The sequence below is a fragment of the Harpia harpyja genome, chromosome 8 (assembly GCF_026419915.1).
Source record: "Harpia harpyja isolate bHarHar1 chromosome 8, bHarHar1 primary haplotype, whole genome shotgun sequence".
NCBI lineage: Eukaryota > Metazoa > Chordata > Aves > Accipitriformes > Accipitridae > Harpia > Harpia harpyja.
In genome coordinates this window covers 36,858,433-36,881,144 of record NC_068947.1, presented here as the reverse complement: position 1 = coordinate 36,881,144, position 22,712 = coordinate 36,858,433, and the positions used below count along the sequence as shown (strand labels likewise).

The following is a 22,712-nucleotide window of genomic DNA, read 5'->3' as shown; positions in this document are numbered from 1 at the left end:
CCAGAGACAATTTTGTCTGTCTCAATTTTGGCAGGCTAGGCCAAGGACAGTGAGCTGGGGGCACTGGTGGCCGAGTTACATGGTAGCAGCCTCTGAGCAAGACCCAGGTGAAACTGATTGGGGGCTGAAATTCATCTGAGTCAATCATTAGAGATGAAAGCAAAAAATCACCATTGACCACCAACCTGTGGCAGGTTGGATTCTAACTTGACTTCTCCTAATGCTGTCCACTCACAGAAACAGATTTTCCTCTGACTAGTGAAACTGGTCAAAGCCTATAGACTGTAGGCACTGTGCTTGCTGTCCTTGATGTGGTCCTTCAGTTAAGCTCTGTTCGTGTAGCACCATGATTGAAGCCATACGTCTGAATAGCTCTGTAATAAGGCGTTTTTTGTTTGTTTGTTTGTTTTTTTCCCCAAAGCAAATGCAAAGCACTTCACCCCACATCCAGTGGTGCTAAATATAAATTGTGTGGTTTCTAGCAGTTATTCTATATATGGACTTTTCTTTTTCTCTTGCCATTGTAGGCCAAACTAGGAGAGCTGTGTCGGAGAAACTGTATGTGATTGGTATGCTTGACCTGGACAGCTGGGATCCTTATATTCTTGTTCGCCTCACCTGGTAGTGAGGTGATAGGTGAGTACCAAAATGAGATGGCAGTGTGGCACAGTACCTCCTTCACATCTCTGCTTTTTTGTGGACCTGCCTGGGTCTCTCCCCCAATAGCTGCTCAGCGGTAGTGGAGTTGGGGGTGAATTCATGACATTCACCCTGAGCTGTCTGGTGACAGGGGTAGAGAGAGAAGCACCCATAGATACAACAAGAGGAAGAAGAGAAGGTCTAAGGGTGACAGCAGCTTGTTAACGAGCAGAAGTCTGAATAAGCTTCTGTAATCCTGGTTGGTCTTGTTCAGTATCTGAGAGAAAGCTGGGAGAGGGGAGTTTGTGTATGAATCATGGGATCTGTGACAAGCACATGGATTTTAACTTTTCTGAAATGGGAGCAGAAGACGACCTCCCTCCAGCTTGTCATTTATGTATTCTGAAGGCATGGGACTGCTCTGCTGTGCATTATGGGGCAGGAAAGAGATGGGCTCTTCCAGAGCATGAGACAGGTGGGCACCATGCACATGAAATCAAGGTGCTACTGTGAGTTTTTCTACTTTGGTTACTTTGAGCAGAGGGCTTCTGCAGATTAGATTCTCTGTTTGCTCCGGGATACTATGCAGTCTCATCCTCCCTGCCCGTTCAGGATCCTCCCTGCCCGTTCAGGATCCTCCCTGCCACGCACTGTTACTTGAACTGTGCATTTTAGACAGAACAGCAGTATCTGGTTTGGTGGGTCCCAGATAGCCTCAGCATCACACAGCAAAAGCAAAGGCTGTGGCAAGAAGCGTGAAGCAAGGACCAGTGGTGTGTGTCTCACCAGAGAGGTGTCTGAGGCGCAGCAGACCTGCTGCTGGGAGGTCTCCCAGGTTCCTCTTTGTCTGTGCATCAGAGCAGGTATCCGTATAGATTTTCCTTTTATCAGCCCTGTTGCTAAGCCCCCAACACACACAACAAAGTCCTCATCCGTGTTTGCAGGATCTTAGGTGTTCTTTCCATCTCTTGGCAAGAGAAAGCTGAAAATATCTATGGATCCTCTGAAGAAGAGAGAGTGTTCCCGTGGGCCCCTGTCACTGGAGATCTGGCAGTCCCCATGGGGGCATCCTGGGAGCTCCAGAAATCCTGGCCCTGACTCTTGCAAGTGTTGGACCATTCCTTCCCCAGAGGTACTACAGGCTGGAGAAACCACATGTACCTTGTCCATAAGTAGGCCCAGAGCCTTTCTGCAGTGGTTCCTGATCTCAGCATGTTTCTCCAATGTGCTTTTTGTAATTTGTGGGTTACTTTAAATGGCCCTGTCACAGAGAGCGCATCTCTAGTTGAGGCTCTGACATCAGCTGTGTTTGCAGACAGGCTAATGGCTGAGGTGAACTTTTAATCTGACTCAGAACAGTCTTTTTTATGGTCTCTTTGAACTGGAAGCTGGGAAAACAGTGTGGAAATGTGTCGTCTTCACTCTCTTTTGCCCTTACAGTGGCCTCTGGTAAAATCTCACGTTATGCAGCTGGTTGGCAGCTGTAGGGTGCCACTCAGGGCTGGCTGTTGTCTCAGGGCAGAGGACCAGCCCCATGGAAGTTGGATGGATTGAGCTGAAAGGGGGATCATCTGGAGGTTGTCTCTGAGGCAGAGATAGTAGGAATGAGAATGGAAGTCCAGTTTCCTTCTCTTCTCCTGATTTGCTTTATTCAGCATCCAGGTGAGAGCTGGTCAGGAGAAATTCCCCAGGTGCAACTTTCTATGGAAACTGTGGTAAATGGGCGATTTCAGGAGGTGGGGAGAAATGTCAGTGACCTGTGTCTGGCCTGTTTGCTTTCCTAAGAGCTGACAAGTGAGACCTCTCTGCTGTGGTCCATGTGGTGGGGAAGAGCCTCTCAGCTGTCAGACATGCTGGTAGACAGTGTCGTGCGCATCCACTGAGGTGACTGGCCTGTGTGCTTAGGGTGCAGGTCAGCTTTGAGAACGGGTTGCAGTCAGTCAAATTATGTCTGTCCACAGCTGCAACACAGCCTCTTGGTTTTCTCTGCCCCTCCAGGATCATGTGAACAGCTGCAGCTGGCTGGATGTCATGATCAGGCTGATGGGCTCTATCTGTTGTGTTGGGACCCAAGAGGCAGCACTGCTGTGCTGTATCGCAAATGTGTGGAGTACGAGTGCTGCAGGACAGCGTGTGGGACAAGGGCTGGTGGAGCAGGTCTCATGCAGAGCATATGGTATTTGGCAAGCCTGTACTTTGGGGCTGCCTGGGAAATCCTATGTATGTTGATGTTACTGGGAGTCTGCAGGTTTATCTCCATTTTGCAGATCTGTGTGGGGCTGTCGAGTCCCTGACGCAAGAGGGCCTTCATCTATGACCGGAGGTCCTGGTCACTCTTCTTGCTATGCCAATACAGCCTATTTTGTCCGAAAGTCATTTGCTCCGAATGTGATCTACAGGAGTATCCTGATTATGCGTGTCCAGTTCCTAAATAAGTTGTAAAATAGCTGTGATTTCACAGCTTTGCTCTTAGAGGAACAAAGTGCATGACAGTCTCTTTATCAGCATGTAAGCATACACCTCTCTGTGTTTATCTTTGCTATTTTTTGCTTGCTATTTCTTTGATCAAGAAAGAGTTCGGAGTTTAAGCATAGCTCTCTGGCTAGTTTCATTTAACAAAGAAAGAATTAATGTTCTTATGAATGTGAATCTTCATCAGTGTCTGCATCTTCATCAGTCTCTGGGGTCTTGCTTCCCCCACACAGAAGCATTTCTCAGGCTTAACCCCCATTCCTGCCTTGTGGCTGCACAGTTACACTCTCCCAAGAGCCACTCAAAGTGTGCTTAAAAAAAAAAAAAAAGTCTTATGCATGAAGAGCTGTAGGTGTGGATTGGACAGGTAAGCTAACATGGCTGCAAGCCTCTCCCACCTGCCAGTGCTGCACAGCCCAGGTTATACCTGCCCTGGCAAGCTGTGGTGTAGCCATGGTCATGCTACTCCATCGCAGGGGGACAAATGGACAGAAGAGCAGACTGCCTGCAGCCAGCAGTGCTTCCTGGCCTGGGGCTGGTGCTGGGGCAGGGAGCCCTCAGCAGCCTGCAGAGCCAGCTCCATGCATCGCCAGAGCCGCAGGCTTATCTTTTGTCTCCACGCATTGAGTTCTGGCATTTAGCTCTGCCGACTCCATCTGTGTGAGGCTAGGCCTGTGTATTTCCCCAGTTAATGCTGACATGCATTAATGACAGTAAAAATAGGTGCGCTGCTTATGCTTACCAGCCTATTGAAAGGAAGATGTGCAGAGTTAGTATGTATAAATTTCTTCATAATACTTCACAGCTTATTTCCTGCTTTACTTGCTAGCTCAGGTTTTCCAGTCTCCCATGCTCCATGAATGCCTCATGTCATCTAAGGAATGAATCTCCATTCTCCTTTCATGATGCCATCAGTGAGTGAAAGGTCAAAATGGCCCTGTGAGCTTACAGCTCACCAAGTAAAAAAGACTTTAGTTCACCTTCCAACTACAAGTTCTTGTCTTTTTTTTTCCCCTTCTTCTACTTGTGGTTTCTGTTAAGCCTCACAAGGTGTTTTTTGTCTGCAATAATCACACAAAACTTTATGCATCTTTATATAAAAAGGGGAAGTAAGTTCTCTGGCTAGCCAAGGGTGTTGTGAGTGTTCATTAGCCAATGTTAGAAATTATTGTCTAATCTCATCTAAAAAATTTGTTATATATGAAATTTGAGAGGGTTGCTCTTAAAAGGAGGTTGCTGATTGATGACAACACAGATAGTATGCATGCTGTCATCTTTATCCTGGCTGTGATTTCTTTTTTTCTTTTTTTTAATTTTTTTAGCTAGTGAGGGTCAGAAGGATTTTCTTTTTTTTTTTTTTTTTTTAAGCTAGCGAGGGACAGAAGGAGCCTAATGGGACTTCATATACTGCATGATGTATGGGGCACTTGCAGTCAGAAATATTGAACTCATAAATGTACTCGTTTGCCCTGGAGTCACTGAGAGGGAGACTAAATACAGGACACCGCAATGTCACAGTCATGCAGAGTCACTTCTGTAACAACAGAGCTACAGTAGAAAGGCCGTATTTTTCTTTGATTTTACTGCAAATCTGTAAAAGAGTTCTGTAAGGCTGCTATCATCGGCTGGAGGAGAAGGTGAACTTTCGCTGGATTTGGCTGTATGCACACCCCTTTTGCGTTTTATTGTTTTTCTGAGATTCTGAACGTTTTGGGGTGCTATTTTGAAGTGACCCTGCACATGCTGTCTGTTCTGTCTTGTGTCTCCACCAGAGCACTGCAACCCTAAGCTCCACCAGCTTGCCCTTCAAGCATGAAGGTGAAATGAAGTTGAATGTGCACATCTGAGGCAGATGGTTTGCCCTAGTCTTGCAGTGGTATTTGAGAGCAATTTTCTTCATGTCATTTCAGCAGCACAGAAGGAAATGAAAGCGTTTCTTACTGTAAATACTTTCCTCTCTCCCCCTTCCTCTGCACTGCTGTGAGCGTCTGAAGACTCACTTCACTGCTTTTCTCAGAGAAGGCTATTTCTGTCACATCTTAGATCAATTTAGGCCTGTCCTATGCATATATGATAAATCATAGAATCATAGAATGGTTTGGGTTGGAAGGGATCTTAAAGATCATCTAGTTCCACCCCCCCTGCCATGGGCAGGGACACCTTCCACTAGACCAGGTTGCTCAAAGCCCCATCCAGCCTGGCCTTGAACACTTCCAGGGATGGGGCATCCACAACTTCTCTGGGCCACCTGTTCCAGTGTCTTGCCACCCTCACAGTAAAGAATTTATTTCTAATATTAATCTAAATCTACTCTCAGTTTAAAACCATTACCCCATATCTTATGACTGCACTCCCTGATAAAGAGTCCCTCCCCATCTTTCCTGTAGGCCTCCTTTAAGTACTGGAAGGCCACTATAAGGTCTCCCTAGAGCCTTCTCTTTTCCAGGCTGAACAACCCAACTCTCTCAGCCTGTCTTCATACGGGAGGTGCTCCAGCCCTCTGATCGTCCTAAAGACAGGATGGTGCTATGGTAGCCTGGAACAAACTTGTAAATTTTGGACACTGGGAGCAGGAGGTGAGATGTAGTTGTCATTGCTAAGAAGTCAGAAGGGCCAAACCAGTGGCTGAAATGTGGAATTATCAAGCAGAGCCAAATTGTTTGAAAAACAGTGCAGACCACAATACAAGGGGTTTAACCATTTCACAGAAATGCGTGTATACGTGTAATTCCACCGTGTGGAGCTTCCTTAATGGGCTGTGTCCGGAGAAACAGCACGGAAGTATAAGATTCCCAGCTGCATCCTCAACTGCTGTCATAGTTATTCCTCAGCACATCTGCTAAGTGCATCTAAAAAAATCCAGACGTTGGCTCTAATGCTATGGCAGTTTACTTCCTCCAGTGAGCGAGAGGGTTTCTGCTGTGTTGCTTGTGAAATCCACCTCAGCACTCTGCAAAATGCCAGAGTGCTTTAAGCCATCTCAGAGAGTGTGAACAAACTGTCTGGTCCGGTGTGGCCCTGTAGATAACTGGTTCACAGCGGTTCCTCAAGATTGGCTTTTCAGTCTCGTCTCTGGGATCTGCACTCCAAACAGAGCCAGGGTGTCTTTCAGGCTGCATTCAGTCGTTTTGCAATGCAACTTAACTTCCCGTAACCTTTATTCTTTGCCTGGGGTGGCTGTACGGAGCTCTTTCCTGTATGGCAGGTACCATTCAGTCACTAGAAGAGCCCAGCCAAGTTCAGGCTGGGAACGTAGCCTTTACGTACAGAGGGAGAGCCTTCTCCCACACCTGCTGCTGGTGAGACTCTCCATGAGTGATGGTTGTTGGTGTTTCAGAAAATCAGCTGGTCTGCATGTGCATTGCTTTATCTGACTGGACTAATTTTGCTGGATGGGAATGCTGTACTTCGACAAACTGGAAAAAGATGAAAGAAATAGGTGTTTTGCCTTTGCCTCTCAGCGTTAGCATCTTCCTAAATGGGATGAGCTGACCAGGAGATATTTCTGTCTCTCCTTACCTCTCAGCCCTATTCTCACACTTGCAGCTAGCTCCAAGGTGCAGGACTTTGCAGAGCACTTTGTGGCTCACATTGGTTCAGCCTGAGTTCAGTCACCCAAAACCTTGCAGGTCTATTTTGAAACATTATTCAATCTGTCTACTATGGAGTTTCTTTTCTTTTTTTTTTTCACTCTTGCTTCTGACATCATTTCCTGAACGCTATATTCACTGAGCTCTGTAGCCAGATCGTCTTCTCAGCATATGATGCAAGGAGCTCTTTAAAATGGATTTCAGCTCTTCTTTTACTCTGCAGTGCTTGCTGGTGATAATAACTGTTCCTCATGGTAAGTGGGATTTTTCTTTATGAAGTTGGCACAGATTTGCCTAGATGAACAGATTCCTTAATTTTGCTCCAAGATCTTTTAAGGACTCTACGAGGTTTGGGGAGATGTCAAATAGTGTTACTGCTAATGCATGAAAGGGGCAGTCAGACCAAAGCAAGACAGATTATTTTTTTAGTAAATGAATGATAACTAACACTATAGTACTTTCTCAGTGTACTGCATCTGTAAAAGCATTTCAGCAGAGAACGTAAGGTCCTTGTTCGCAGAATGCTGGCTGGAGGGGCTGGAGAGCAATGTGGTCCCATTCCTAGTGCTCGGTGTGACCTTGGGTTAGTCCCCGAGCTGCTGTCACCCTGCCATTTACCCATCTCTGATTTGCGTACAGCAACTTAATAATGTGCAAGGATACTGTGAGACTTGTTCAAGTTAAAACTGTGACCTTACTCTTTGGGTAAAAGCAGCTGTGCAGGCAGCTGTTGTTTTTGCTGCCCTCTGCGTAAGATCCATGGCATTGATGCCCTGAGGATCTTTGCAGTCTCTCAGCTCTGATGGGGGGTGGTAGATGGTCACATCAAATTTGGGGAGAGAAAAGGCCAGCTGCTCAGCCTTTTGTCACCCTGTGCGCATGGTCTCCACACCACTCCCATGTTATCAGGGGGGAAAGTTGGCCTTTATAGAAGGCTTCCCACTCCTCTGATTTTCAATTACTGGTGACCCCAGCCTGTCACTAGGGGTGGGTCTGTCCCTCTTACATCTCCCCTGGACATTTGCCTTTCTGGGATGCAGCTGAGAGGGGATGGATGGACACGGCAAGCTTGCTGCCCACACTCTGTGCCTCTCCTTTCAGGCTCAGTCACCTGGACTGGTGTGCTCAGCGGCGGCTCAGCAGTCTTTTCTGTGGGAATTCAAAGTCTGCAGAACCTCTCCAGAATGAGCAAGAGGGATGTGAAATGCTTGACAACTGTCTTAAATGATAGTTTGTTGGCCAAGTGCGGCAATTCTGCCGGCAGATGCCTGAACTTGCAGAATGGCTCTCTAGTGCTGAGGAGTGTGGAGAAAGAGGATGAAGGAAAATACGAGTTTGTTTTTCACAACACCACCAGCACTTTTACACTGGAAGTGTTTGGTAAGTGGCCTTCTTAGCAACAAATAGCTTTTGAACTTGTGAGCCTAGCTTGGAAGCCGGTGCCTTAAAATTCTTCCTGAGAGACCGCTTGAGCTTGCAGGAGCTATAGGTGCCTCTGGAACAGCTTTGTAAGCCTCTGGCACCTCAGGGGGCAGTAATAGTGAGTGTAAACTAGGGGATGCTTTTTGCATCCGTGTTGTCAGTCTCTCCTGTCTGTTGAGCCTTCCTTGAAGTAGCCAGTCAGTCGAGCTACGTGCTGTTTTTCCCTGATGTAAGAGACAGCAGCCTGAAGTGTTTGTAAAGTTGAGCCTACAGTATGTAGACACGTAACTGGAGATTTCAGTCCATTTCCAGAGTACTCTTCCTGATGGCTCTTATAAAAGCTCTCACTGACTGACAGCATTTTGCTGCCTGTGGACATGCTTCCTTAAGGAGTTAACCCTACCTGACTTGGCTCTGGAAGCTGAACTGAGCTGCTGTGCAGGTCTGGGTTGAGGCATGCTGGGTTTTTCCCCTGCTTCATGCATCTGAGGAAAGGTACTAAAGGAATCTGGGTGTGACTTTCTGATTCTTAGCTGCCCCTGAGCAGCTTGGAGGTCAGCATCTTCTGGGTCTGTTCAGAGGCCAATGATAGGTGCCTTACCATGCCAGTCTCCCTGCTGTCCTCCCTGTGGCCTCCGAGTTGCTGCTCCCCGTCGTGTGCTTGCTCATCCATCTGTGGGGTGAGAAGATGGAAATAAAGTTGCTTCTGTACAGGATCCAGCTTGGGTTAATATGGAGAAACCTTAAATGGGTTTGCCCCCCTGCTGAATAGTGCTCCAGACAGCCAGCGACCATTGCTCTGGTCCTCATCTCCACTGTTCCTTTTGCAGGGCTTTCACTTACACAAGCTTCTGAGAGAAATTGAAGCATGTGAAATTGTAATGAAAATGTCTGAGCAAACTGGTCTCAGTGAAGACAAATGAATCCTTACACCTTTCGGGTGCAAACAGGCGGAACTGCCATGGAGAGTAGGTCAAAGATGTGACTCCTTGGCACGAAGATCAGGGGCTTAGACTGGAAGCAGGCAAAGACTGCAGAAGTGTCCTGGGTTTAACATCCATTTCAGTGGATTTGCTTTGGGAAGTGTTGTCTACTCCTTGTGTTCTGTTGCCACACTTAAGTCAGGGGAAACAATTTCATAGCAAAGGTATTCCTGGAGGCAGTGAATTATAGCTGAAGATGATGTCCTAGTTGAAGAAAGTGATTTCTGAGCTTATTTACATGGATGTTTGCATAGATGTTCTCAATGTTACTCTTACTGTCATAAAACCATACTACTTCTCTGTCTAGTCTGTATTTGCAAAGTGGCAAATGTAGGAAATAGGTTGGCTCCTCCTAGTAGACTGAAAGAGGGAAATTCAGGAAAATGTAATAAGATCAATGATTCATTACTTTGTTTTAAATTGTCCTAGTCTGGGGGGTCCTATCTAACTGCAGGTGTCTGGTGCTGGTACCTGCGTTGGGCATGATTTGTACTAGTTCCTCTCTGCAATGGAAGGAAAAGCAGAGTGACAGCAAAAGTACAAACCTCTGGTGGAGGAGAGGGCTGAGTCTCCTCTGAAGCTACAGTTATCTGCTGATTACAGAGGAAGCCTCTGGCTGGCAAATGCTTTGTGTGTTTCCACTGTCCTCTCAGATCAGGGGCTTTTATTTTTCTCTATTTCAGTAAGGAAAATGAAGAGATGCCAGATTTTTGCGGCATCCCCAAAATAGGGACCAAGAGTCACTCTCAGGGTTGGGTGGGCACTGCTAAGCATTTCAGGGCTGGGGGCAGGTGCTGAAGAGTCTGGTTTCTTATTTCTGTGCTCCCTGGCTACCAGTAAATGCAGCGGTAGTAAGACTGCCAGTAAGGGAAGCTCCCATCCAGCTCATGTTCACTGCTGAGTCTGCCCCTCACCTCTCTTTTTCCTCCCTGTTCCCATTGCCCTGTGGTGTGTGTGACCAGAGCCGGCCATTGGTATCCAGTGCTTCCCTAATGGGACTGGAGAGTTGTCCTGTGACGTGACCAGCAGCAAGGGCACCACCTTTCAGTGGCTGCTGAATGGCACTGTGCTGAGCACCCCTGAGGCTTGCATTAAGGATGGTGGGAAGAAGGTTCGCCTGGACAAAACCGTGCCTGGGGAGTTTGTATGTGAGGTTTACCATGGGAACAGTGTCACAAGGACCAGGCCCGTTGTGCTGTCTTGCAGTTATGGTGAGTAACGGTGTCTCCAGAAAATCTCCTTTTGTTGTTGCTGTCTGCATAATACTGAACTCTTCTGTCCTCTGGCAGCTGCCTTCCAGACTTACCACATCCTCCCTTTAGAAAGTGTCCCCTTGACTTCCTTCTCCCTCCTGTGTCTCAGACTGACACAGCCTACAACCATAGAAAGGATGAAAGTTTGTTCAGGAGGTCCTTTTACCCAACTCTGCAGCAATGATGGATATCCATCTGTCTGTTTTCCTACTTCCCAGTGATGAAGACCTTGCACCCTCCTGTGCACCAATCCTTTATGCCAATTTAGAAACACGAGCTATTTCCTACTCTGATGGTCATCCATTACCCAGATGGCCTTCCAGTTTCTGTAACATCCCTGTAAAAACACCTCTGCTAGTTCAGTCCTGTTGCTGCTGGACTCAGCTCCATATCTAGGCCAGCTGCACAAAGATTTACCAGTCTATACAAATGTCTACCAGGTCCACACCATCAGAGGTGGGGTAAAAGACACAGAATGTAGGGGTTTTTCCCTCCATGTCCCTGCTTGGATATGTAGTTCTGTGAGAAGGCTGTGACTTTATCCATTTGCAAGCTATCCATAAATGCCGAGTACTCTGCTTCAATGAGGCCATAGTTTAATGAGACAGAAAATCCGGATCCTAGGACTGATCAAAACTGCCAGAACCTCATGATGCAAAGCACTGGTCTGTGTTTGTTGTAAGCTCACATTTATTAGAAAATAATAATAATAATTTGATTAGATAACCTTGAGTGAGATTTCACTTGCATCTCCAGTAGTGAAGGTATTTCTCCTCTCCAGCAGCGAAGATGGTCATCAAAACTACATCAGGGTGGCATAATTTAACCATAAGGGTTTTGACTAATTTAGTTGCAATTGATTTAAGCACCTTTGCTACTAAAGAAATTGTACTGTGCAATAGCACCTAGCATTTTAGAAATTAGGTCTGAGACACTCCAACTCTACAGCAGATATTGTCTTTTCTTCTATGGTTGGCATACAGTTGATGTGAAAGCAAAATTACTGATATAAACCCTGTATCATGTTGTCGTGTGTGCTGGCATTCAACAGAAATGCCGTGGGCTGTTCATGCCTGATCGTGTTGGTGCCGCTGGCCAATCTGTAGAAGTTTGGCATTTGTGATTGTGGAGCAGTGATTTTAATTTTGTCCAGTTAAATTGATCAGAGGTTGTTCAGCGTAGTCAGACCCAAGTTGGCTGAGGTATTGGGGAGTGAGGATGCAAACATCCATGAGCTGTTCAATCAAGCCCTGTGATAAATCATGCAAGTGCTGACAGTTACCATTTTTTATTCTGGGTGACTGCCCAGTCCCCTGTGTGTGATATCAGTTCCCCATTTCCTCTTGAAAAGCCCACAGGGGAATTTAGTGATAGCTCTGTTGGGATGGACACGCACAATAACACCTATTTGGAAGGGTCTGAGAGCAAGAAAGTACCAGTGATTCTACTTTTTAGTCACCAAATGCAACCACATTTGTAAAAAGTGAACTAAAGCAGTTCTGGATACTAATAAAATGAATTGAAAAGAGAAATGAGTTAAGTTTAAATTAATTAAAGACTAATTCATTATTTTTGTGGATTATTATTTGCTCCAGGCAAAGGGCTGAATACGTTTTTCCACTGTAGGTATAAGATCTATGTAAAAGCACCTATTTGGGCAACCTATTGGCTGATTAAATTAATTTTGAATAATTGTTAGCCTAAAACAATTTGGCAGAAATACTGTAAACTTCCCAGGCACATGCAGTATCTAAAGCAGAGGATTCAGAAATTAACAAGTCAACATATATAAAAGGCTTATATTTATTCATTACTTGTTTTATTACTTGTTCATTACCAATTTTTAACACAATATTGTATCAAAAAGACCTTTTTAACAAATGGCAAATTTTTAGGAAAAAATATTTCCAACATATGTTTATGCTTTTGACAATATTCTCTAAGCTTTCATCAAAAAGGAAGTAAAATTATTAGGCAAATTGTTTCTCATCTGCTGAAAGTTTAATTTTGAGTATAGATTTTTTTGAACTTGGTAACTGTTCCTAAACAGACTGGAACGAGCACTCTGAAAATGCTTTGAGTATTTGAGACAGGAGCAGCTGTCCACAGTTTTTTTACTGTTCTGCTGAGTATATGGACTATGACAGCATGTAGTATGTCCTGGAACGTTTGAAACACTTCCTAGCCTCTGGGGATATGCAGTAAGTTGTGCATTTGGGATCTCAAAAACAAGCTCTAAATGAGCCTGTTGGTTTCCCCAGTGTGGTGCTGTGCAGGCATGTGCACAGACAAAAAGAAGTCAAATGATTTAAAAAGGGATGGCTTGGGTTTACCTAAGGAGTTTCAAGGAAATTGTAGTATAGTGATAGTTGAGTTGTATGTTTTCTTCATAGTGGGAAGAAGAGTTTTCCTACTGGCTACTGCAGGTTGGAGCAAATTGTCTTAGTGAAGGCCCAGTCTGGATGGGTGTCTCTTTTCTGCAAGTCTGTGATGCCCTCTACCAGCTTTCCTGCTCAGCAACAAGTCTGACTGTCAAAGCAACCCTGAGCAAGGGACTCTGAGCTGGGTAATAATTACCACCGACTTGTGCATGGCCTTCTGCTCAGCCATCTGTAGCCGTAGCCTCCTGCTAGGCATTTCGCATGATCTCGGTTGGGAAGGGGAATAAAGAGAAATCCTTCCCTGAGCAGCAGTGAAGCCAGGTTCCTACAACTCTGACCCCAGTGGCTGGAGTCTCTGGTGCCTGAGGAAGGGCAGGCACTGATCAGACTTGCTTTGAGGTTGGTGTAGTCGTTACATGGCTGTCCTAAGTGGATTCTCTGGGGCCTAATATGAGCTCTGAGGGTAGACTCTGCAGCTTGTCTTTCAGCAGGAGATGCTAGCTTAGGTCCCTCTCCTCAGCTGCCTGTTTTCATAAAACTTGTTGAAATGTAGTATCTTTCAAACCGCCACTTTCCCTATTAAATTTGATTAAAACTTACAAATTATCTTAGACGTTACTGGTCAGAGTACGCAGAAACAAATGCACACAGCATAGCCACACAAGCCTCTCTTCTTAATGAAAAATTCCATACCATAATTAAATGATGTGACATAAATTACGATGTGCCACAGTTCATAATATCAGCTCCCCTGATCCAAACCAAAGCAATGCAATAATAATGCTCACATGCTGTAATCTGCGGGGTTTGGAGGAAGAAGCTTTTCCACCCTGGTAAAACTAACAGCACCCTGTACTTCTTGCAGGAGACCTGCTGCAGTACCCGTGGTTCATTTACATCCTGGCAGGATGCGTGGGGGGTGCGGTTATCCTGGTGGTGGTTGTGTCCTCAATCATATGTTGCTGCATGAAGAGGAAACACAAGTTCATCCCAGTGCCTTCGGGTGAGTGGAGAATGCTGTTGCTGCCTGGGATGAGTCTCACAGAGGACTCTGTGTGTGTGCAGGATGGGGTTGAAATGGCCTCAGGTTGGTGGCTGCTCGTCTTCTAGCCAGGCCTCCCCTGACCCAGTGGAGCAGAAAGCTGCTTGCTGACAGGCAACTGTTACAACCAGCGGGGTCTTGAATTAAACCTTGCTTTTCCTTTTTTCACCTCATGCTTGCCACCATGTGCTCCTGGCCAGAAAGACACACAGCAAAACCTTTTCTATGGGCAAGAAAATGGAGCCTCATTCAGGTCTGATCCTGAAAGGACCTGAAGGCTTCTGGTGACAGTCCTTTGTCGGCACCAGTCCCTAAGTGCAGTCTGCCCATGCTCAGTGAGGCCACCTCAAGCTGTCATCCTGCCAGCATGGCCAAGCTGGTCTCTGACAGGTTGGCAGCGGCCGTCCGTACTTGGCATCTGTCTGCTCCAGGAATGGAGCCAGTGCCACATGAGGAGGAGACGCACGCATGTGTTGGTGGTCCGGCCTCGCAGTCAGTGTGCCAAGGCTGCTAGAATGCAGGGGACCTCTTTCCTTCAAGTCTCTGATTTTGGTTTTACAGAGGAGGAGAAGGATGACGGACTAACAATGTCCGTGGTCTCCAGTGAAGGTGTGAAGAGCCCCCCCGATGGAGACCATGTTGAGGCTCAAGCTGCCCAAATCGACTGTCCTTCAAAGCCTGGTGGGTCCAGTGACTTGTTTTAAGTTGGACAGATAGCCTGTTCAGGGGGGTGAAGGACAAAATGGATGTGTGTGACTGATGGAGAAGGAGCTGACTGGAGAGAGGGGCCTGGGACTTGCTACTGCAGGGAACATGCTTCATCTTGTCCAGACAACAGAAGTTGCAGCAGGTCATTTATCAGTACCTTACTTGTGCTCAGCTTCTGCACAGGAGTAGCTCTTGCCCTCATCTAGCTGTGAGAAGTAGCAGCAGCTGTCTCATAAGTATCCTGTAAAGGGTACTGCCAGCAGACTGCAGACTGTCTGTTCCAGTGTTTCCTGTGCTAAAATACACATCTCAAAACCAGCAACCCCTCCAAACTTAGCAGTTTTCCTGCAATTTTATCACCCCCCCCCCTCCCCTTTCTCATCAGTAACATTTTATAAGAATCGGCATTGTTTTTGTAAGCAGTCATCTTCAGGACAGCATCCACCAATATGCTGAACTGGAAACACAGCTAAATCCCATCAAAGTCAGAGGCTTGTGTGTTTCCTTAAATTGGTGCTAAAGTGGGAATACAGTCACATTTTAAATCCTTCAAGAAATCAAGAATACAACCCCACAGCTTTAGCACAGTATGGTCAAGAGAGTGCAGCGATAAAATCCTTTCAGAATCCTGTTTTGTGAGTGCTTGATATTAGTACTCTACTTTTTGCATTATGTTTCCCTCAATTTTGTTCCACAAACACGAGTGGTGGCAACACCTTCCCTGGGAATGCACCATCATCAGCTGAAGTAGGTCTAGCAGCGACATCATGAACTGAAGCAACATTACATAGGTTGTAGCCTGGTCTCAGCACTGCTGTCTCCACTTCTGGTATCCTTCACTGTACCATGCACAGCCTCTCAGCAGCTCAGCTATGCTTTATGTCTAACCTTGGAGGTTGCTTTGCCCTGCTTTCAAAATACTAAATGCTACTCATGAACATAGTGCGAGAAAGAAAAAAAAAATTTAAGTAATTCAGATCATGTTTAATATTAATATACTTAAAGTGTAGAACTTTTTTTTTCAATAAAAAATCTCCACATTGTCAGTTTGACTAAGAAAGTATCCCATGTTTATATTTTCTTCAAATAAGTAAAAAGCAGAGATGCGTGTGGAAAGTGTTTAGGTGAGAACATATTACATGTGTGCTGTTAGCCAGCTTTAATTACTCAGATGTGACTGAATAGATTTTGCTTTGGTATTTTGGTACATTTTGGCCAGTTGAGCCCAGAGAGCTTCAGCACCAAAGTGTCTTACAAAACAAAGCTACGATGAACAGCTCAATAAATGAGCAGTTACAAAGAAAACTGAAATTTGGCTTGCAGATGCCTGGGGAGAGGGGACTGAGCAGGTTAGGCAGCCTGTGGCATCAGGGACTGGGGGGAGGATTTCTATGGGGGTGTGAGCATAGTGCAGGCACTTGTAAACCATTTCTCCCTTCTTTTCCAGATGCTGCCCAGACTGGTCAAGGCATTGAGCCTGAGCCCCCTGTGGAAGAAAATTTGCCAGTGGAGATAGAGCCTGAGGAAATGCCAGACCCAGCGGTCATAATTGATGTGGAAAGCCAGGAAAATGCCTCGGACTGTTTCCCGGATCCAACTGATGACTGATCTGGTGTGCTTGCCATTCCGCCCTGTCTTGAAGCCTATGACACTCGTCCTTTGCATCCCATAGTCTCATTGTGTGTAAGAATTGTTCTGGAAAATTTTAGCAGGGAAAGATGTGAGGTGTCAGACCTGCTAACCTCATTTAAAAAAAAAAAGAAAAAGTAAGAAAAAGCACATGCGTGGCTTCAAGGCCATGCTGCTGTGGGCTGACATGTTCACTAACAAACTAAACTGGGCAGCTCTTTGATGCTTTGCCTGTTAATAGACTGGCAGTTAACCTGTGGAGCCCTAGAGGACAGCCTGAAATGAGATGGGCGGTTCCTCCTGCTCCTTGCCCACCACACGCCTTGCCATGTCTTCACCAGCCAGCAGTTCCTGCAAGGGGCAGGCATGACAGGTGGATTGAGGTGGCCTGCCAGTCCCAGACAGAAACAAGGACCTGCCAGAAATTTCCTGAGAAAGCCTGTTCTCAGGAGATTTCACGGCGTTTTTCACAGGCCCTGCCAAAAAATCTCAATGGAGGTTTCAGCTAGGTATCTGCTGTGCCAGGTGTTTATCTGAATCGCTCCTCTGAGCTCCAGACCCTTTGTGATTTGGCCCTCACTGCTTGCTGCGTGGGGCCAGGAGTGGTGGTAGGGGCTGCTGTGTGCAGACCCCGGGAGGCGACACTGGCTTGCTTGCCTTTCGATAGCCTGTAATGGCAGGGGGCTACCGGTTACCTTTCGCCAGAACCTAACTGCTTGGGTTGCCAGTGAGTTAAAACAGCTCTGTCAACTAGCTTGCTTGCTTGCAGAGAAGGGTTCCTGGGGCTTGGGCATGTAATTTTGGCAGAAATGTTGATTATAACGCTGAGATTGTTCATCAGTGCAAGTATTAGTGCCTTTGGTGTAATGGTTTAGCTACTACAAGCTGATTAAGCTGGCCATCTGCCTGTGCTTGTAGACTTTTTCAGTGCTGTATTATTTGCACAGACAGCAGCAATTTATAGAATCTCTTAGGCAAGTCTTGCTGCTACACACATCCTGTTCTGCTCAGGGGAGGTTTGAAAGCAGCACAGCTGGGGTAGACCTGCAGGGAAGAAGGATGAGGTGAGGAGAGGGCAAGGACTCAGTCCCAGGCAGCAGGTAGCTGAGTCCCTGGCAAAGCTGCCAGGAGCTGCAGGGCTGTCAGGCCACAGGGAGTGCTGCAGGATGCACTGCCAGAGCAAGGTATTGCGAGGCATGTTGGTGTTAAACTAGCCCAATGCACTAGAAAGGCATGGTAGAGTAAAAGTAGAGATGGTACAGATCGGGGAAGAAAAGGATGGGGAGGCATGAATTGCATTCCTCTCTTCCCTTGTCATTTTGTCCCCGTTATATATCGTGCTGATATTATGCCATGAATCCCTTGGAAATGGATTTAAGGTATGCCCTGTAAATGCCACCCAACGAGGTCGGCAAGTGCCCCAGCAAAATCAAAACCAAGCTGAATGCATCTCTCCCAGGCGGGGGAGCTGGCGGGACGGCTGCATGCTTACCTGGAAGTCCTTCATGTCTGTGTACATGGCAAAGCTCTGCATCGGTGACGCCCAGCTGTAGGTGGTTGTTCTTGTTTCCTTGTCCTGTGACTCTGTTTAGAAGATTTTTGGATCTTGTGTGCTGTGTTGGTGGTGATTCAGCCTGTCTCTGCTTTTTAAGGCTGCTGTAGGAATCAGATTTTCCACGGTAAGAGGGAGATAAGAAGTCTTTTCCTCATGGTGCTGCACTATCTCCTGTCAGTACAAACATTCCTCAAAGGCTGTGAGTTGAATGACAGAAATGTGATGCCGAGCGCTTGGGGTGGCAGCTGCCTATAGGCAGCCCAGTGGCAGTGATACTGGGTGAACAGGGGCCACCGTCACTGAAATGCAGGGACATAGTTAGCTTTGTTTCTCTTCTGCACTTTCTGGCAGGGACAGGCAGGGGACAGTCGACTCCAGTACATGCTTCAAAGGCTGAACGGTGCTCTGAGGTGCGCTGGAGAAAATGCCAGCATTTCGGGTGCTAAGGGTGGCAGAGCTGGGCCAGCCTTGTCCTGCTGGGCTGGTGCGTCCCGGCTCCAGCTTGCCCTAGTGCTGCCATGCTGCTGTCAGCCCTGGGAGGGCAGCTGTTAGCACCACCACGGGGGTAACCCCAGTCTGGGAAGGATTTTTCCCGTTGAGATGGAAATCTGAGACTCTTTATGAGGCAGATAGGACACGGCTGGTTTTCTGCCCTTCCCTGCTGAAGATGCCAGTTCAGCAATGGGGGCAAAGGTTTTTGTTACTGTTAAGTCAGGAGAGAAGTCGTGCAGCCTGTGCTCTTCCTTTAACTGTATGTGTTCATGCCCAGCTATTGTTCTTTTTTGGTGTTTTTTTTCTTTTCCCCCGCGATGATTTTGTTCCTAATAAAAAGATCTGTTTTCTAACTTGTTTTGGAAATGTTTAAGGTCTGTTATTTAATAATTGTTTCTTTATGGTTTTCACTGAAAGTACAGGCTGGTTTCCAAATTTTCACCTGGCCAAATAAAGGAAAGGTGATAACAAGTTACTGCTGACTACAGCTGAGCTGGGTAGTCTAGGGAACAGAGATCACAAGGACATTTCCAACCTAAATGATTCTATGATTCTATGACATTCATTTGTAAGTCAGTCCAGGAGAGGCTGTAGGACAGTGGCATATAACTAGTCCCCATTGGAGCGTGTGTGCCAACGTGCTTGCATGTCCATGTGCACTCGCAGCTTGCCAAACCCTGCTCTGGTGCCTTGCCCAAACTGTGAGGTGCAGGGAAGGGACGCAGGGAGATGAGTTTGTTTTACCCATCTTTATGCATCTGTATTTTTTTATGACACCTAAGCCACCTCAGCTGTGAGAGAGGATGCTTGACTGCATAGTTCCTTTTGCAAGGAGGAGGTGACTCTCTCATGCTTACCCTTAGACAAGTGGGCCCAGATGGTGGGTAAAACCAATGTCCTGATGGTTTGTGATCATATAAAATCCCTTGACTTCACCATTGCAGTGTTATCCCTGGAACAGTGGTGTGAGTGGACATGGGTGATCCTGTCCTGCACCCTGTGAACCCAGCACCCCAAGGAGCCACCCACCTGAATTTGCACTTGTTTTCCAGCCCAGCTATGGCGCTGCATCACCCAGGCAATAGTGAGGATACTTTTGGGCCTGGGGCTATCTGGCAGAGCAACGGGTATGGGTGTACATGGTGTTATCAGGAATTTGACCAGAAACAGAGATGTCTGTGCTGCCTCTTCAGGGCTTCTGGTGGCCTCGGTGAGGCTGTGCCATGCCAGCCCTACTCTCTCCAGGTTGCTGAGGGAGCCCTTGGTGCTGTGGTGCCTCCAGGTGCCTCTGGCCTCCTGTGGGGAGCTGGTGCTTTGCAGGGGAGGGGAGCCGCACAGAGAGCTGACAGTCACGCCATCCTCTCCAGCCACTGGTCCTGGCTAGGGAAGGCTGGGAGTAGGGCATGGTCCCTCCCTCTGCTCATCGAGTGCTAGTGGGACAAGGGGAGCTCTGCTCTGCGGGAAGTGCGAAAGTTTTGGGATGTGGTTTCTTCTCAGCTGAGACAAACTACCAGTGGTTTATAGTACTATACAGAATGGTTGTTTAGATTTGTATCCATGTCAATGTTTCGTGGTGGGAAGAGAAAAATTTCCCTCTGCTTGTGGCATATGCTAAGCAACAAATTACATGAAATGTAATATGTAGTCTTTTCATCATGTAATTCATGCAGTTTATGAATATAAAAGGAGAACAGAGAATGATCTTACTTGACTTAAGGTGAAAGCAAAAGCAGAAAAGAAACATGTTGTATAACAGCAAGCAGAGACAGGGGAGCGATTTTTTTTTTTTTAGCATTCATGATGAACTCATCCCCACAAAATTCTCATGTCAGTAAAGCTCCCCATCCCAGCAATGAAACAGTTTGTGCTGTGCTTTCCAACCTCTACCCCAGGCTGCTGTGCCTGATGTCCCAGTGGCTGTGCGCATAGCCCTTGCAGTCCTCCCTCAGAGCCCAGCATGGGGGCAGAGGCACCAGGGCAAGAGCCAGCAGTTTGTGGGGAGCTGGAGGACCAGCTGTCCCCACTACCATCAGCTCTACAGAAACACCAGAGTAGAAATTAGTGAGTCTGAGAGCAGGTAGACGAAACTGATAATGGGCCAGTTTACAATAGCAAATGAAATGTTTGTTGTGAATACTGAAGAGGCATACGAACAGTGGTTGTGCTAACTTCTGATGAAAATCTTGGTGTAGTTGAAAAAATGTCGAGATTTTAGGCATGTGCATAGTAAGTTTGTGTCACTTTTTATGAATTACTGCAATTCATTTCAAAATAAGCAAACAAGAAGAGTTCACGTGTAACTCAGCTGTAGGATACAATGTCACAGATAGGTGTCTTCAAACCATTTCCTTAATATTAGCCAACAAATGCTGGTGGTGCTAGAAGATCTAGAAGTATTACTATCACCAGATGGGGAGGAGTGAGCTACCCTGTGGACTTCCATAGGTAAACACACAGAACCAGTAAAAAGAAGAGCAGCATCACCCATTTCTGTCTGAGATGGAAGCAGAATTTGGTGATGTGTCTTCACAGTGGCTTGGATTAGCACTTGGGTATTGCTTATACCTTTAGCCAGGCTGCTCAGTGCCTGGATGCAATCAAACCCTGCTTGTATGAGGCTAGTGGTGGTGAAGTCCCTCCTGAGCATATGCAATGCTCCCCTCTTGTCCTCCGGTGTAAAACAGGCTGGGAAACAACATCATCACCCAGTGGGGACCCCGTGACCTTTGACAACCAGTGACTGCATCCTGCATTGGTTTTGTTCACAACGAGCACTGTGTTTCCTTTCTGCAAGATTACGTGACTCATCTCTTAGGCAGGGGATGTGGCTGGAGACAGCAGGGGAGTCTTTACTGGGAATCTAGAAGACCCTCAGATGAAGCCCTTCTAAATATTTGTACTTTTCCAGCAAGCAAGTGGTGGCAGGTGGTGTGTTAATTATATCAAGATTAATTTAACTTGGATACAATCAGTTAAGAGACATCTCTGGGCTGTGCAGGACCACTGGGAAGTGCAGCATCTTTTTGGCTGGCCTCCCTTGAATGCCACTTGTGTGGCTCTCCAGGCTGGCTGACAGGCTGAAGTGGAGCTCTTGGCCAGCTCTGGGACTGATAGACTCTTACCTCCAGCCCTCTTGATCACCAGCAAGCAATGTGGCTGAATCACACAGCCATCCACTATTGATAGGGACTAAAGAAACTGTTCCCTGCCTGTACCAAAGCAGACTGCCTGGAGGGCAAAGGATGTTTAATGATAAGGAAGATGAGAGTGGAGTGGGGGGCACAGACACCCCCCTAATGTGTTCAAATATGGCTAAACCCCTCAGGAGCTGGATACCAATTGCATTCAAGTAGCATGTGAAGAGCCCAGAGCAGTTCTGCCTATGCGTGCTGATGGCATCATTGGCATCTTCACGGGGGGTATTTCCCAGCTCAGCCATGAGGTGGGATTTCAGCCCCAAAAAGGTCCTCATCCCTGGGGTTCCCCTGCCCTCCCATCAACCATGAGGGGCCTGACTTCATCACGTTGTTCATTATGCTTGCAAGTTTAGGGACCTGACTATACCCCTCACCTCTCAATGCACCTACGGATGCGTGCTTGGCAGCTTGGTTCCTTCCCCAGGAGCTAACTAACATTGCCATCTTCTTTGGTCTGCACCTCCTGTTGCCTTCAAGCTTTGCTCAGAGAAGGGCCGTCAGCCAGCACTGTGCCTCCCCTTCGCTCAGGGAGCTGGGTTGGGACCTCCTGGACTGTGACCAGGGTTGCCTGATATCCCAGCCAGAGCTGGCTGCGGGTCTGCAGGCAGAGAGTAGAGTGATTTTGTGGGCTTTCCCTTCACTCTTTGTGTGGTCCCTGGGGACTGGAGGGGTGGGTGTTGTGAGGATGGGGTGAGTCTCTGCCTCCTGGGAGATGGGAATACTTGCCCTATGTCCACCCACTTGGTTTATGGGCATTTTGGGGCAGGGGCTGGTCCTGGCGCACGGAGACACATCTGTAGTCTGCTTATCATTTGGCCATCGTGCCAAATGCTAATGGTAAGGAAAGGTTCCCATCTGTAGAGGTAGCAAATACAGGTGGCTAATGTCAGCTTATTTTTAATTGATCTATTTTTCTGGTTAGTATATTCCATGTCACACTTAGCCAACATCCATGATAAACTATTGGATGGGACTATAGTATAAAGCATGTATTTTATAGTTAATACCAGAAATGAGGGAAAAAGCAGAACTTGGGACCTGAAGTCTATGCAGAATTTTTAAAACTTGCCTAAACTGATGACAGCTACTGATAGTTTTAGTATTGTCTCACACTATAGAAACTAGATGTATTACAGACCAAGAATTACTTCGAGGCAATTTTCAGTGAATCTTTTGGAATTGCAAATACAGTACATTAAAGAGAATTATTATCTGCTCTCGTATCATATGCAAATGGAATAAAGAAATACAGTTTAGTGGCTATCCTCTTGCCAGCATTGCTGTCTTAGCTTTGGTTTATACAAGTTCCTCTTCAAGGGCAAAACATATTTTCCCAAAACTAAGGAGTG

General features: G+C 46.6%; 1 protein-coding gene across 1 annotated transcript; it reads left to right on the top strand.

The window, feature by feature from the left end:
• Positions 1 to 6,117: 6,117 nt before the first annotated feature.
• LOC128145223 (uncharacterized) lies at positions 6,118 to 18,523 on the top strand. The gene is made up of 6 exons (XM_052795000.1): positions 6,118 to 6,955; positions 7,803 to 8,081; positions 10,069 to 10,317; positions 13,606 to 13,743; positions 14,344 to 14,463; positions 15,938 to 18,523. Exons 1-6 carry the CDS (start codon positions 6,895 to 6,897, stop codon positions 16,096 to 16,098), a joined length of 1,008 nt encoding a protein of 335 aa, XP_052650960.1. The 5' UTR covers positions 6,118 to 6,894; the 3' UTR covers positions 16,099 to 18,523.
• The last annotated feature ends 4,189 nt before the right edge of the window (positions 18,524 to 22,712 follow it).